This window comes from Gallinula chloropus (genome assembly GCF_964237585.1).
Source record: "Gallinula chloropus genome assembly, chromosome: 6".
Lineage (NCBI taxonomy): Eukaryota > Metazoa > Chordata > Aves > Gruiformes > Rallidae > Gallinula > Gallinula chloropus.
The window spans coordinates 26,608,236-26,623,309 of record NC_140091.1 but is presented as its reverse complement, the minus strand read 5'-3'; the positions used below and the strand labels follow the sequence as shown (position 1 = coordinate 26,623,309).

At 49.6% G+C, this 15,074-nt stretch overlaps 1 protein-coding gene across 1 annotated transcript in view; it reads right to left on the bottom strand.

Annotated features, from left to right (window-relative positions):
- Positions 1-11,300, bottom strand: part of TEDC1 (tubulin epsilon and delta complex 1) — a gene marked incomplete at its 5' end in the record, with an annotated part of 72,617 nt that extends 61,317 nt beyond the window's left edge. Inside the window, 3 exons of the mRNA XM_084266300.1 lie at positions 2,685-2,887; positions 9,770-9,848; positions 11,169-11,300. Coding sequence (XP_084122426.1) covers positions 2,685-2,887; positions 9,770-9,848; positions 11,169-11,300 — 414 coding nt within the window. The remainder of the gene's footprint in view (positions 1-2,684; positions 2,888-9,769; positions 9,849-11,168) is intronic.
- Between the last annotated feature and the right edge of the window lie 3,774 nt (positions 11,301-15,074).

The following is a 15,074-nucleotide window of genomic DNA, read 5'->3' as shown; positions in this document are numbered from 1 at the left end:
GTATCACAAATGCCTGGTATTTAATAGGCCCAGAGTTAAAACTCCAGCATTTCAATTGCTCAAGTTGTACTCCCAGGATGTCAGGCATCAAACCGACACCCTCCATGCGTTCTTTTCTTCCTATGACTTTAGGGGCTACAGCGTTGAACACTGACTGATGAGTAGACTTTGCCACATGAAGGTATCCTATAAAATAACAGTATCAAGTAACAACATATAACAATACCAAAGCTATCACACTTTTATGCAACAGCTACTAAAACAAAGCGAGGTGACCCAGCTACCTTCACCTTTTCACCCACCATTATCTCCTTCTGTCCTTAACTGTGCACTCCTAGATCTTTATTTGGTTGGCTCTTACTGCTTGAACTCATTTGGTGAGTAATGCTTAGTTGACCAAATGAAAGCAAAGACCTCTCCCTCAAATTCTCTTTGAACTTTCTTGTCATGTAGAATAACAAAACACACTAGTTACACTAACTATGTCCTGTTATTTCTTCCCATGAACATCTATTTTTACTTGCTAGGTGAACACCACACAAGAAAAGCTGCCATTAATACAACGAGCTTTGCATACACACACTAACTCCAACTCCCAGCCTATAAAATTTTTGTCTGGCCTATTGAAAACCATCTTCTAGATCTGTAAGCCTTTCTGAACACTGTTTCAGACAGTCATTGGATAAAAACAGGAAACATATTCCATGTATTTTGAGAAACGCAAGGAGAGCAGTTTAGAGTTGCAGCAAAAGGCGCAGCAATACATTTCTTGGTGTGCCTCTGTGTGGCTGTAAGAGATAACATTGTGTTATTGTGTTGTCATAGTTCTTTCATCTCTTTTTGGGGAAATGCAAAACTTGGGACCTTCAGAGAGAACAACACAGGCACTGCCCTATTTCCTGAATTCACGTTGCTGTTACACTTCATTTGTCACTCCTTTGTAACAGAAATTAAGGACGCAGAAATAATCTGCTACCACACAAGAAGGAAAAAAAAAACCAACCCCAAAACAAACCCAACCCAAAACAAACCCAAGGAAAAGGTAAGAGAAGTTTAAAGTAAATTCTCCAGAAGTGTGTTTTTCCTAAAGCCTCAAGGCGCCCTTTACATCGCCAGAGAGCACCACCGCTCAACACGCAGTGCCCCAAGCACGGCCTCCTGTGCTCCCTCTTCCCTGCAGCAAACAATCGCAGCCTAACAGGAGCGGCCTGGTTCTTCAGCACTGTTAATAATGTTGTCACAAAGGTGACTCTTCCCTTTGAATTCTTTTCCATTTGTACAAGTGCTTTCCTTCTGAATGCACTGTATCGAGAGAGTGGTGAGGTGCTGGAACAGGCTGCCTAGAGAGGTGGTGGATGCCCCATCCCTGGAGGTGTTCAAGGCCAGGTTGGATGGGGCCCTGGGCAACCTTGTGTAGATCCAGGCCTGGAGGTTGGTGGCCCTGACTGAGGCAGGCGGGTTGGAACTCTATGATTCTTGGGGTCCCTTCCAACCCAGACCAGTCTGTGATTCTGTGCTATCATAGCTTTTCAAACTCTTGTTTTTCTGATTTACTGTCCCTTGAGAAGATTCTAGAAAACCAGGCAGCCTACAGTCTAGGGGAGCAGGTATACGGGATCATGAAGACCACCACCAGATATTACAAGGTATGAGCAGATACGGTGTTTCTGAGCTACAATGTCCTTGCCAAAGCATGAGATAATGTTGCAAGGCTGTCATTTTGAACCAGACTGACCAGCAATTAATGTCTGACCAGAGGAAGATGACTTAGAAGAAATTCACAACCATCCAGAAAGGCCTCAGCCACAGTAATGCTCTGCACTGATCAATTTAAATTCAGCCTATGTTATCTCTTAAGAGCAGAGACAGGGTTTTTGATGCAAACAAGATACACACATGGAAAAAACATCATCTCTCCTGAGTTTCTTACTCTGTGCTACAGAGCAACTGTGTACACAGTAACTTACGCATATGGTCTTAAATGCAAGGAATGGATGTTAAAAGCAGTATTACCAAATATTAGACTGGGGGAGGGGGGGGGGCGTGCCTTTTTTTTGGATCACATGTATATAGTGCTGGAAAGCAGACACACCACTATCCTCACCTTACTTCAGAGCAGGCTTTCTATGTGCTAACACCTGTTCATTGATGGAAACACAATATACCCAACTGTTCTCTCAAGAAGACTCAAGGTCATTAGTTACACCATGAGCAGTAGCTGCCATATGAGATCTTGGTGTTTCGAAAAAGTACTATTTGCCTTCGGATTACTTGCTCTACCCAATGCCAACATTCACAGCTAACCTCTTTTCCTACACTGTAGAACCCCTCGTGCTACTGTATGGAAGCACAGAACTCAGGAGCACAGAGGTCAAAGCCATTCACCTACCTGCACTCCTCCACACTGGTCTCACCAACAGTGGAAATAAAAATCAGGGAATTCAGGCAGGGCTGGGAGTTTGAGAAAGGGAAGGAACCCAGATCATCTGCACACAGGAAGTTCAGAGAAGGGAAAGAAAACAGGTTCCAGATGTTGGCCTGCTTAATTTTTATTTAAATTCAGAATAAGGCATGTATTTGTAAAGGTACTGAGACACCACACGTTATATCCAAGCAGTAACACGTCTGTTGCCACAGAATGCTACTTACAGACAGGTAAGGTGGAAGGACACAAACGTGCTCACCGTGCACACAGAGGTTTCATCCCCAGTCTTCACTCTGTTTCGAGCCAAAAGCTGCTCCAAGAGGCCGAGTCTATGCAGCAGCCAGGAAAACGCCAGCAGCAGCTCCCGGCTGCCCGCTGAGCCATCGGAGGGGAGCTGATAGAGCTCTGGCCTGCCATAGCCATGGTACCACAACGCGGACTTTACAAACCTAATTTGGTCATCTGAAAAGAAGAAAACAGTTAAGAATAACACACTGTGCAACTCAATGCATTCACTCACCCTGCCTCCTCCAAAAGCAAGAGTTTTAATCGAGCTAAGATTAGCAGAAGGTAGTGGAGACTACAGTCTTTGTCAATACTGATAAAACACAGGAGGCAAAGCCTTCAGTTGCTGTCCCATTCCGTTCTACAGGAACTACTTCTAAGGGAAAAGAAGAAATTAAAAGTTGAGATGAAGGCCAGTAATGGCCTCTTGGAGATTAACAAAGGCAAAACCAGGTAAACAGCCATCCCCACTATAGCAGGACTCCAATTCAGCTGTTCATTTTTTATGAGCCACCAAGCATGCTATGAATTAGTAAACACTCCGGGTCACTTCACTCCTGAATGGAACTGGAATTTAGAGATAGGAGGTTCACAGCCTGCTGCAAATCTCTGAGCACCAGTGGGCAGGCAGAGATAATGTGGTACACCACGCTGCATACCAGACTGCATGGGCTGTTTCATCTTCAGGAATGCTCTGATCTGTATTCCTTCACACCAGCAAATGGTACCTGACAGCTACAAGACGGGCACTACAGAACCGTAAAATACTGAGGAAACACAGAGAAAATTCTTATTATGAAAGGTTCTCACCAGGAAGTCTCAGCTCTGTACTAAGTCAAAGCTATAATAAAGAACGTAATTAGGGGGCACAACCATAAACAGTACATGCTGGAGAAGGACCAACAGCTGCTGCAGAAGGAAGTCCTGCTCAGAAAGCTACTGGAGTTCTCCAAAGTCAAACAGAAGCAAGCGATTAAGGAAAATTCAACCCATACAAGATATTTAGACTTCACATTGGGATTCAGCTGGCACAAGGAAATGAAGCTGCTGCAGTGGAGGGAGAGGGAAGGCCCCTGAATCAGTGGCAAGCGCCTCGCAGGCAAGAACCAGAGGGTAGGAACAAATGGTGGTTTCACATGAGGGCTCTCTGCTAAACAGCTGCTGTTCAACCAACTCAAAATGACACACAGACAATGAGATAGCAACAGAAAATTTGGTGCTGATGTGGTATTAGTCAGGAGTAAGGAATGCAGGCAGATCGTGAAGGGTGGCAGAACTCAGTGAGCCCAAGCTTTAAAATGACAGACAGAATTCTTTTTAGAAAAAATGAAAAGTGATGCACACAAGGGGAAAAAACAATCTTAACTTCACTGACATAGCAGTGGGCTTGGGGCTGAATTTTGGACTCAGGAACACAGTCTTATCATCTAAGATTTTGCACGACAATATCACATTTGGTTCTCATATGAATCCAAAAACAAACAGTGCAAAAGCCTAGAAAGGAAACTTAACAGGACACAGGGAACATTATATTGTTGCCTATATCCACTGCGACCCCACATCTCAAATTCACAGTGTTATTTTATCTCTTCAGTCACAAAAAGGTTACAAAAGACTTGGAAGAAGAAACTTTAAAACCATTAGTGTAGTGGAATGGGTGAATAAGGAGTAATTTGTTTGCACAACATTCAATACAAGAACTGTGAGCCACACAAGTTAGTGACTCAAAAGAAGCTAAAGAGATGTTCTTCACTCTTACAGCAAAGCTCTGAAATTTCTGGGCATGGAACACTGTGGACACCAAGAGTTACACATGCTTAAGGAGGAACTGGATTTATGGAACAGGAGATCACCTAAGCTTATGAAATACAAATACATCCCCTCTGCTTTGGAAAGTCCAAGATGTAAATCACTGGAGGATGAAAGAATACCTAACTGAAAGCATCCTTCCGTATTTGCTCTGTCCTTAGCCCTGGGCATCCAGTTTTGGCACCTGCCACAGCGGGATGGAGCTAGAGGGGCGTCTGCAGTTTGATGTAGTTCAGGCGTTCTTACAAAGGAAGGAAGCAAGCTGCTCTCCTTTTCCATTTTAGCACTTCAGTATTACCATAAGGCTTCATAAAACAACATTTGCACTCAAACAAACAAAAATAACAGAGTACAAACCTCACACAATCAGGCATTGTCACTGCTGTTTTTAATTAACACAGCAATTCATTGCATTACATACTCATTTGCCTGCTCCCTGCCACTTGTGGTAAAAACATCCCTTAGCAATGACACATCATAATCTTTCCTTGTCTCGCATTAACTGCTGAAGCTCAAAAACCACATAATGACAAACTTCAAAACAAAGAGACAGGGAAAAAAATCCTGTTGCTCTCAAAAGGCATTTGTTAATTACAAGAGACTCTCACAGTGAAGAGTGGCTGATTTAACTCGATCTGCAAAATGCTGAAGGGTTCTTATCCACCAAAAGTAATACAAAGCTAGGACACAGGGAGGAGCTGTAAGCTGCCCTATGCAGTAACCTTACAGGGGCAGTGCACTGCTTACACTGTGCTGCTGGGGCTGGCGGTCATTAAGGGCCACTGGGCCCTTTGTGCCTTGGCACACCAGAAGGTATATTGTTGGCAATGTTTGACCAACTTTAGGATTAAGGGAAACGAGAGTGCTGGTCCCTAAGGAGATGCCAACTTTCAGAGTGCTCCTCAGTCCAACTACATGGCTGAAACTCTTACGCACATCGCTTCGCAGACTCAGCAGGAGGAGTGGGAATGCGTGATTGGCCATGTGAAAGCTACAACCAAACTCCTGATGTTAAACATGACTGAGGATCAAAAAACATGATCAGGAGCATGGTAAAGCAAATGACACCGTGATGCAGAGCTCCTAACTTTTTGCAGGACTAGTGTTTTGCATAGCAGAGCTTCTGCAGAAACACATGACAGCTGGACAACAGGTTTTAAACCTAGCTTGTTTCTGCACAGCAGACAAAAAGGAAACCCAAACACCTAAATCGCTGTCCTTGCAGAACCTGTGAACATAAAACCAGCCAGATTTCCTTCACAATGCTAGGGTGGCAGAAATGCCTACAGTTTGCTAAAAAATCCTGCTGTAGAGATGCACTCCTCTCATTCCTGCACAGAGGGAGCACTCAGATTTTATTTTGATCACTCCTGAACATTCTCTCATGACCTCAGCTTTCACGTTGCCCTTTCCTTTCCTTGGTGCATTTCTTAAGAAAGAAACTGCCCTAACGGGTGAAGGCAGAAATACTCCAATAGGAAGGAAGATCAGTACCTACCTTCCTCCTTTTTCAAAGCAAACAAGCATCACATGCTGCCATCTGCAGTTCAGGAAGCTCTGTGAGAAATCACATGCCGAAGAGAAGGAATAGAGAAAAGCCAGGTAGTTTTTTCCTTAACCATCATTTGCCTGCTCTGATGTGTCATTCAGGACCAGATCCACCTAAGCAATTCAACCACCTGGATGTCTGTGTTGCTCTGATCCTAAACCTCCCCTTATTTCATCTCTCCCACTGGAACACGCTGCCCTCACAAGAGAGAGTACAATTGGTGTGGGTGTCAGGTGGGAGCTGTGGGTGGGCAGTCAGAAACACGGATCCAGAACCGGGGCTCAAGAAGCCTTTTCATGACGTTAAGAGAAGTCACTTAGTTTTTCTCACATCTACAGGGCTCTGCTTATAAGGAAACAGTGGTAACATAAATGGCAGTACAGGCTATGTAAGTACTTAAGACCAAGATGTGCAGCCCAGAGAAAGAAAACCCATCCCTCAGTAGATAATACCACTCCTGACAACATCTTCTTACAGTGTTTCATTAGGATCAGGCAATTTACAGAGAAAGACCTGCATGTTCCCTCCAACTAATCCCCCTTTTGCACACACAAGTCATGCTCAGCAAGAAGACCAAGCTGTGGATGAACCTCGGGCTACAGCTCTCTTAAAACCATACTCAAGCTGTGCTCTTCTGAATCCTGCAGAATGCTTCCAGTGCAGTACAACATGATATTCAAGTAAGGGTTATGCATTAGCCTGGCAGGCTAAGATGGAAAGGAACTAAAGCAAGTTCAAGAACAGACACAGTTACATTACTTCATGCACTCAGGCAAGAAACACCTGCATAGGCAGTGGTATTATGGGAAACTACTACTGCAGAAGAATGTTTTCTGTTTCATTTATCAAACAAAGAAAAACACAGTGCAGCTCCAGACCTGTTTCCCATACTGTAAAAAATAAATTGTAACTCCAGAAAAGAAAAACATTTCCTCCAACTATCTAATGCATATTGCACAGCTACCTGGTGTGGCTGCTCAGATGTTAACAGAGCCCCTCAGCTCTCAGAATCACCCAGAATCACAGAATTATCAAGGTTGGAAAAGACCTAAAAGATCATCTAGTCCAACCATTCACCTATTACTACTAGCTCCCACTAAACCATGTCCCTCAATACAACATCCAGTCTGCCAAGAGTGAGCAGCGTGAGACCACTAATCATGACCTCACCAGTAAGGTTATGCCTAGGGTACTCTTACATAGCTTACTCTGCCTCCTACTCTGCTGAGAGAGCCATTGTTCTGACACATTTAAGGGGCTGTGCTGTAGTAATGGCTTCCCACCAGAGTTTGTAGTAAATGCTTCTTATTGTGTGAAAAAGAAAAAAAAAAATTGAAAAATAATTAAAATCTTCCAAAATGAGAAACGAAAAAAGCCCTTTGCAGAATTTCCTAACCACTGGCTGGCAATATTCCATTGGGCTTCTGGTGTCTTTCTGCAGGAACACAACAGTTCCTACATTTTAAAACATTGCTGCGTGGGGTTTGGGTGGGGTTTTTTATATGGGATTTTACAAATATTTTATTTTCTGCTAGCTGAGCAAATAAAATACATCAAACCATTAAAAAAACACGATGCAGAATGTTTTTCTAAACAGTAATACACCACAACCACAATGGGATGACTATTCAAAGGAGATTTTAATCTTGTCTAAAATACACTCCTATGACAAGGCCAGACAAAGCACTGACTAATACTAACGGAAAACAAAAATACACCATGGGGTGTAACTTCAAAAGTCACTTAAAAAAGGATTTCCCAGGTTAAGAAAAAGTTTTCAGGAAAGTCTGTCCTTTTCCATGGACAAGATCTGTAAGAGCTTGCGCTGCAAGCACACTGCCTTCTTCTGAGATCTCACAACTGCAAGTGACCCAACATCTGGCACGCAGGCCCTGAAACACAGGTCTTGCTCTACAGAGTATCAAGCAGAACCACTGTGACCCCAACAACACACACAGACTACAGGCTAAAGCTCACTGGTTCCTCTGGAAAAACTTTTACCCTAAAAAAAAAAAGCTTACAAGACCATTTGGGTACAGCTTCTCTTCTCTAGAAAGCTGTTCCTACACACAGAGTGCTTCTCATAATGAAGGAGTCTTCACAGCCTTCCTCAGGGACCTGGCAACCGCTGCTCTCCTTGTTTTAGCTAAGGTAATTAAGAGGTTGTAGAAAAACAGCAAAGAAGGAAAAGCCTGATCCATGGACTGAAGCACTAGGCTTGGATTAGAGGAATCCAATCCAATTCTTCACTGTGCTACAGGATCCCACCCAAACCTGAGGAAGTTATTTAGCTCTTGTGCCCAAGGCTTCACTTAATTTGCTTGAAATAAATGCATGATGACTGTAAGCGATCCGGAGCAGGGACAGAGAAGGAAGGCAGTGAGGTATCGATCGTGTCGCAGCAGGCAGCTCATTCGTCTGGCCAAGCAAAGGTAATGAGCATCACTGGAGAAACAGCAGGCTCTCCAAGCTGTGTTTCAGCTTTAATCACCAAGTTGTGACTGAATTGTCTTAAATATCTGCTGAGCGGTTCTGAGCAGAGCCACCCGTTCCTACCTCTCAATCTACCAGCAGAGGCTGCATTTTCCCTCTAGAGCCAGCAACCTGCCACATCCACATGGAAATCCTGACTCCAAATGCTGCAAGCAAGTAGTTTGGGAGCAGCCAGGATTCAGTGAGGTTGCACTTGTGCAGGATCACCTCCACAGAGCTGCAGGAGACAGTCAATAAATTGACTTACCATACACAGCAGATTGTGGATGAGTGGAAAAGCAAAACCAGCCAAATACAAAATAGCAGTCCTGTGAATAATACAGAACCATGCTGATTTCCTGCTGAGCTGCCAGCAAAACTATGCTGGTTTTGCTCCATCCTCCTTGAAAGATACCATCCACAATGCTTAGCCTTTTTTAACTTACACAGCCAACAGATTCCCAGCTCTTTAAGGGCTTAAACAATGTTTAGGGCTTTTTTGCTCTCAAGGGCAATAGCAGATTTTGTTATCTTTGTCTGAGGAGAGCTTTATCTATCACAGATAATCCCATTGTCAAAATTTCCTCAACAATAAAAGGACTCTAGACAGGCATCTTTCAAGACAGAAGCGTGGGAGTAGCACAGGGAATAATTTTAACTTAAGAAGGGTGCTCTGCCATTATGAGAAGCCAGCTTCCATACAGCTTCTCCCTGGAGTAGTGGCCCCATCCACAGAGACACTCGTGGTCCCTCTAAATTAATCACACACACTTTACTTTTTGTCTAGAACTTCCCTCCAGAACACTGCCTTTATAGTTCATATACTCTGATTCACAGCCCTGACATAGGACCTAATAGAAAATGAACCATGGAATCACACCTGCAATGGGGAAAGAAGGGATCAAAGGAAAAATGAAACTACTTATACAAGTATCTCTGCAGCTGCAGAGAACACATAAGATCACTGCAGAGATTTACCTGCAATGAAATGTCCGGGGAAGCAGGAGTGCCTAGCAGACACAAGAAAATCCCAGTTTCCTGGGCAAAGCAAGCCAAAGAGGAGTAAACCCACCTGCACACCTATGGTGAAACAGTAACAGTCAGGGGCACAAACTTAAGGTATTCAAAATGGAGCATTTCTGATGGAGAGCAAGGAGCCAAAGAAAAGATGCTACAAAACCAGTCCCAGTTGTCTGGGACAAATCACATAGCCATACTGAGTAGGTTACCTATGGCATCAGACTCGGCCCACTTGCTTCCATGGATTTGTTTCAGAAGAGTGTAGAGCAGCCTCCAAAAATCCAGGCTCTGCAAAAGACAGGGTTGGGGAAAGATAAGCAGGCAAAAGATCTGCCACATACTTAGCCTTAATTAGCCAATTAACCCTGCCCATATCTGAGCATCAGCTGTTACATAGCAGACCTGCTTCCTGCCAATGCTGCTGAATCAGGCAGGTTCACGTGTTAGCTGTCACGTGAATGCTGCCCACAGTAAGGTGTACTCAGAGAGAGAAGGGCTACTCATACTGGCTGTACAGAAAGACAAGGTGCTTCTCTCTGCAGTCTGAGGCACGTGCATACAAGAGCACAGCTTCCAAGACACATGTTGTGCCCTATGTGGCTATATCAGACCGGTATATTGGAATAGGTTGTGCTGTATGTGTAGCCCAACTAGCACTTGAAGATGCTGAAAGAAATACGACTGCGATAGTATCAAAACCTCACGAACAAGAGGCAGCACACAATGAGCTGGGACTGGAAATCGTTTCTTGGCTACACAAGGACAAGTGTGCTGAGAGACCTAAGCAGTGATTCTTACAGCTGGAATCTCAGCCAACACTCATAAAATGCTTCAAATAGCTGGGCAAGCCGGGCAGCCTGTGTGTGAGCCAAGCAGCCTGTGTGCGAGCCGGAGGCCTCGCAAGCACCATCATGCAGAGCCCTGGAACAGGCAGGCCCGAGCTGGTGCACAGGGAGAAAAACCCTCAGGTGACACTAAGAAAAGGTACCGCAGGCCACGGTGGAACATCAAGCTCTAGGTTAAAACCACCAGAAGATAAAGCCATTCCAAGGGCAGTGAGCTTGCCAGGAGCCACAGAGATTCACAGAACTGCAGGGGTTGGAAGGGAGCTCCAGAGCTGAGTCCAACCCCCCTGCCAGAGCAGGGTCCCTACAACAGGTCACACAGGGAGGCATCCAGACAAGTCCTGAATATCTCCAGAGGAGACTCCACACCCCCTGGGCAGCCTGTCCCAGGGCTCCCTCACCCTCACTGTGAAGTTCTTCCACATACTGGCACAGAACTTCCCGTGCACCAACTTGAGCCCATCGCCCCTTGTCCTGTCCCCACAGACACTGAGAAGAGGCTCGACGTCTCCCCATGTGTGCCTCACTCCAGACGTTTACAAACATTAACCAGGTCCCCCCTCAGCCTTCTTTTCTCAGCCCCACGCAGGGCCCTACCCCGTCCCACCTGCACGGGGAAGCTGCCCACCCACAGAGACCTCCCCCCACCCCGGGCCCGGCCCGAGCAGCCGCCCGCGCCCCTGCTGCCTCAGGGAGAGGCGATGGGGAGGCAACAGCGGGGACTCCGGCCTGCGAAGGGCGTCCCGGGGCGGTCCGCGCTCACCGCCTGCGGCCGGTCGAACCTGGCGCGGCGGAGCGTGTCGGGGGCGGGCCGGGCGTGAGGCGGCAGGGCCCGACACAGCGCCCCAACGGCGCCCGGCAGCGTCCGGCCGTGCCGCCGCTCCTGCCGCCGCATCACGCTCCGCCGCCGCTTCCCGCCCTCCGGCGGCGCGCATGCGCGGCCCCAGCCCGAAGGAGCGGCGGTCACCGCCCCCGCTCCCTTCCGCCGAGCCCTCCCGCTGCGGCGCCCCCTGGCCGCCAGGAGGGAACACTGCACCGCGGGGCGGGGCGCGGTCCCGTGGGCTGCCCGCCGCGTCCCCTGCGCGGTTCTGCCGGTGCCTCGGGGCGTGGGACTCGCTCCTGGCCTGCCCGGGGCATGGCACACCGCGAGCGAGCCCCGAGAGCTGCCGCAGAACCCCGCCGCTGCAGGGGCGAGGAGGAGCTCGGGTGGCTGTGGGAGCCGGCGGCCAGCTCCCATCCCGGCTGCCCGCCGCCTTCCCCCGCCAGCGGAGCGGGGCGCCGGCGGCTCGGGCGCCTGCGCTCTCCCTGGAAGCCACCCCAGGGATTCGTCCTTGGAGCGGGACGGCGGAGCTCTGCCCTTCGGGAGGCAGCCCGAGTCACCGAGAGAAACAGGCCACACCTTGGCTGGGCCTTACGTGGCCAAAGCCTGGCCCTGGCGGGACTCCCAGACGGACCAGCCCCACCCGTGTGCGAGGGAGCCCGGGGCCCTTCACCAGCACAGCAGGGATGCTTCTGGCCCAGGGCTGCCGCTGCCTGTACCCAGGACCCGCTGGTACCCTCCACAGACAGCTTCTCGGTCAGTTACCCAGTTCATAGCCCACTCCATGTGGATTCTCACTTTCCAAGTGATTCTCACTTTTTATTTCCACATCTGAACCCCATGGAACATCACAGGAAATCGTTCCAGTTACAGAACAGGCTCTTGCAGCCAAATGGCTGCTCTCAATGAGGAAAGAAATCACGCTCAGTGGTCCAACGAGACCTTCAGCAAAGCCCCGCTCACTAACATGAACTGTGTTTGCACTCTTTCCCTCTGGTCGCTGCCTCTCCGGCCTCCCACCCCTGTGCCGGGGAGCACAGCCCTTTCCAGCTCCGAGCGCTGCATCAGTGCTCTGAGTCCCATGGATGCTGGCTGCTGCTCCAGCCAGCCCTGAAAGGACTCCTGGGTGGGAGCTATCCAGGCTTAGGGATTTTTAAAATATCTTCTCTAGCAGCTGTTGTCTCACATCCTCCTTTGTTCCTCATGGCCTGGAAAGCATTTTCCTTATCCCTCATCCAGCTCTAGCTCAGCAATCTCTATCCACTTCTTTGCTCTCCCTCCAAACAGGTTTGGCATCTCCATACAGTTCCTTGTCTTCGGTTCCCAACAGCTCATGAAGCCCTTTTTTATTGTCCAGAACCTTATCGGACCTGGATAATCCTCTGCTGTCTTTGGCATCCTTCTCAGCTTTCCATACCTTGCTGCTATCGCACGCTGTCTGGTCCCTCCATGACACATCGCCTGTCTGTTTTCCCATCCCCACTGCAGTCCCTGGGCAGGAGGACCTTCAGCTGGAGCCAATTTCCTGTGTTTTCTTGACCACTCCATAAACCCTGCTCAAAGCCATCCCTGTCCCCACACGCATTCCTCCGTCTAGGCCTTTCTTCCCCAAGGCAGCTGCCTGCTTTGCCGCTGACAAGAACAAGGGCAGCACCGTGCATGCATCAGTGGGGTAGTCCTACCCATCACCCCCACTCTGGGCTCCTGTCCCCCTGCCAAGGCACTGGACCCCAGCCAGCAAGCACCACCCCACAAGGCAGGAGCGGCAGCTGGGCTGTATGCCATCCCAGCATGCCAAGGCCCCCCCGGTGCCACCTCTCCATCCCACTGGCCAGTCCACCCCCATGGCGCCCTGGAGCTGGGCTGGCCGCCCTCCTGTCTGGCAACTCCTGGTCCCCAGCCGCGTGGCTCCCCCGGCACGCAGCCCCGTGGGCACAGCTGACACAAGATGCCTGGAGCTGCAGAGGGTTGGCACCCAGCCACAGGCAAGTCAGACGCCAGGCAGCAGATCCCAGCCTCTCTGGCATGGGACGGCGCAGCGGGGGCTCAGTCCCGGCACACTAGGCCCCACTTATCTGCTCTGCCGGCTGCCTGAGCCGTTTTCCCAGGGTGAGAGAAGCTGATGGGAAGGCGATGGTTTCCTGCTGCAGAGATGGGCCTTGTGCTGTGGACAGACGAAGGAGGTGACAGTTTGACAGACCTGGGATACTGTCCCAGCAAGAGTGGGAATGGGAACAGAACCCCTGCCCTGCTGCATCCCACCTCCCCTGTCCTGAGCCCCAGCCCTGCAGGCACTGATGGGTGCAATTAAGCAATGGCTGGGTGACATCAGCACACCACTCTGATGTCACCGTGTGCACCTGCAAGGTCACAGGAGACCAGCAGAAGCCTGCAAGAGCCCAACTTAACCTGCTTGGGTGCTCCTCCAGGTACCCCAGCTCCACCTTGGCACCAAGGCAGTTTCGGGAGAAGCCAAGTTGCCAGTTGCCCCAGCAGTAGGGGATGCCATGGGGTCCACAACAGGAAGGGAAGATCCTGGTGGATACTGAGGGGCCAGGGATGCTCCTTCTGGGGAGAAGTCAGTGGGCTTCAGCATCTCTCGGCCTCTGGAGCCCGCGTGATGCTGCACAGCCGTGCGTTTTCAGCAGGATGTGTCAGCTGGGGTCATTTCCGCCCTGGGGTGACTCAACCGAGACCAAGGGCGCCTGTTTGCACCCGCACCATGGCAACCTGCTGCTGCAGACGGCCCCACTGTTTGCAGCCGTTGCCAGAGATGACAGCCACGTCCCATTGCCTCATGCAGATTGTATGCAATAACGGCGATCTCTGCTTGCTTCAGCAGCAGCACGGCTTCCTGATGTCACCTCAGCCCAGCCCTGCCAAGGGGAAGGTGTGAGCTCTCCTCCTGGGAAAACAACCCCTTTGGTCTCTTATTTTTACTGGGTTTTTTAATGCTTTTATCCCCATGAAGGCGCAGACGGGAGCCAGCCTGTCTCCCGGCCAGGCCCCCAGGCTGTGTATCAGTGCTTCCCACGCTCTGCCGCCAGCTTGGGGCAGCCGGAGCTCCTCTCCCAGCTCCTCTCCTCTCCTTCCTGCAGCAGTAGCTGAGCAACCTCAGAGCAGAGATCAGTGGCTCTCCCTGCCTGGGCAAGGCAGGCTTTGGGTAGCTGCAGGATTTCACACCCTGAGCAAACTAGGTAGGCTGCACCATTTCCTGCTACAAACACCTCCACCTCCTTCCCCAGTGACCTCCCAGCTCTTTTATACACACATGCTCTCCCCTCGCTGGGATGCCAGGCTAACTGGAGCAGGAGAAGGCGAGCATCATGCTGGCAGAAGGGAGCAGAGGCTGGGAACAGAGGCTGCCGACAAAGCAGGGCAGGTCTGCAGCGATGCTTGGCCCTGCGTTGCTGGGGGTTCAGGGAATCACATCTCCCACCCGGCATGGAGCAGCCCCAGCATCTGCCACTGCTGATCAGCTGTGGGATCATGTCTCCATCCGCCGAGCAGCCCTCCCTGGCTGGGGAGCTGGCGGTGCCTTCAAGATGAACCGCCCTGGGATCCCTGCTGTTGCAGCCAAGCTGTCGGCACGCTCTGAGCAACCACGTCAGGTTGCAACAGGCATCTCCTTGCCAGAGAGTAACAGGCTGCGTCCCAGTGCTGCCCTTACCGGCGGGTGCCAGGGGTCCTGGTACTGCCGGCATGGCCAGCACACATACAGCACACTGCATCGCATCACCTCACAGTTACAGATCACTGCAGGGGACCATCACTACGCTCCCATATGCAGAGCATACTCTACGCTAATGCTCCAGTCCAGGTTTCCCTGGACACAGTGAATTAGCCTGC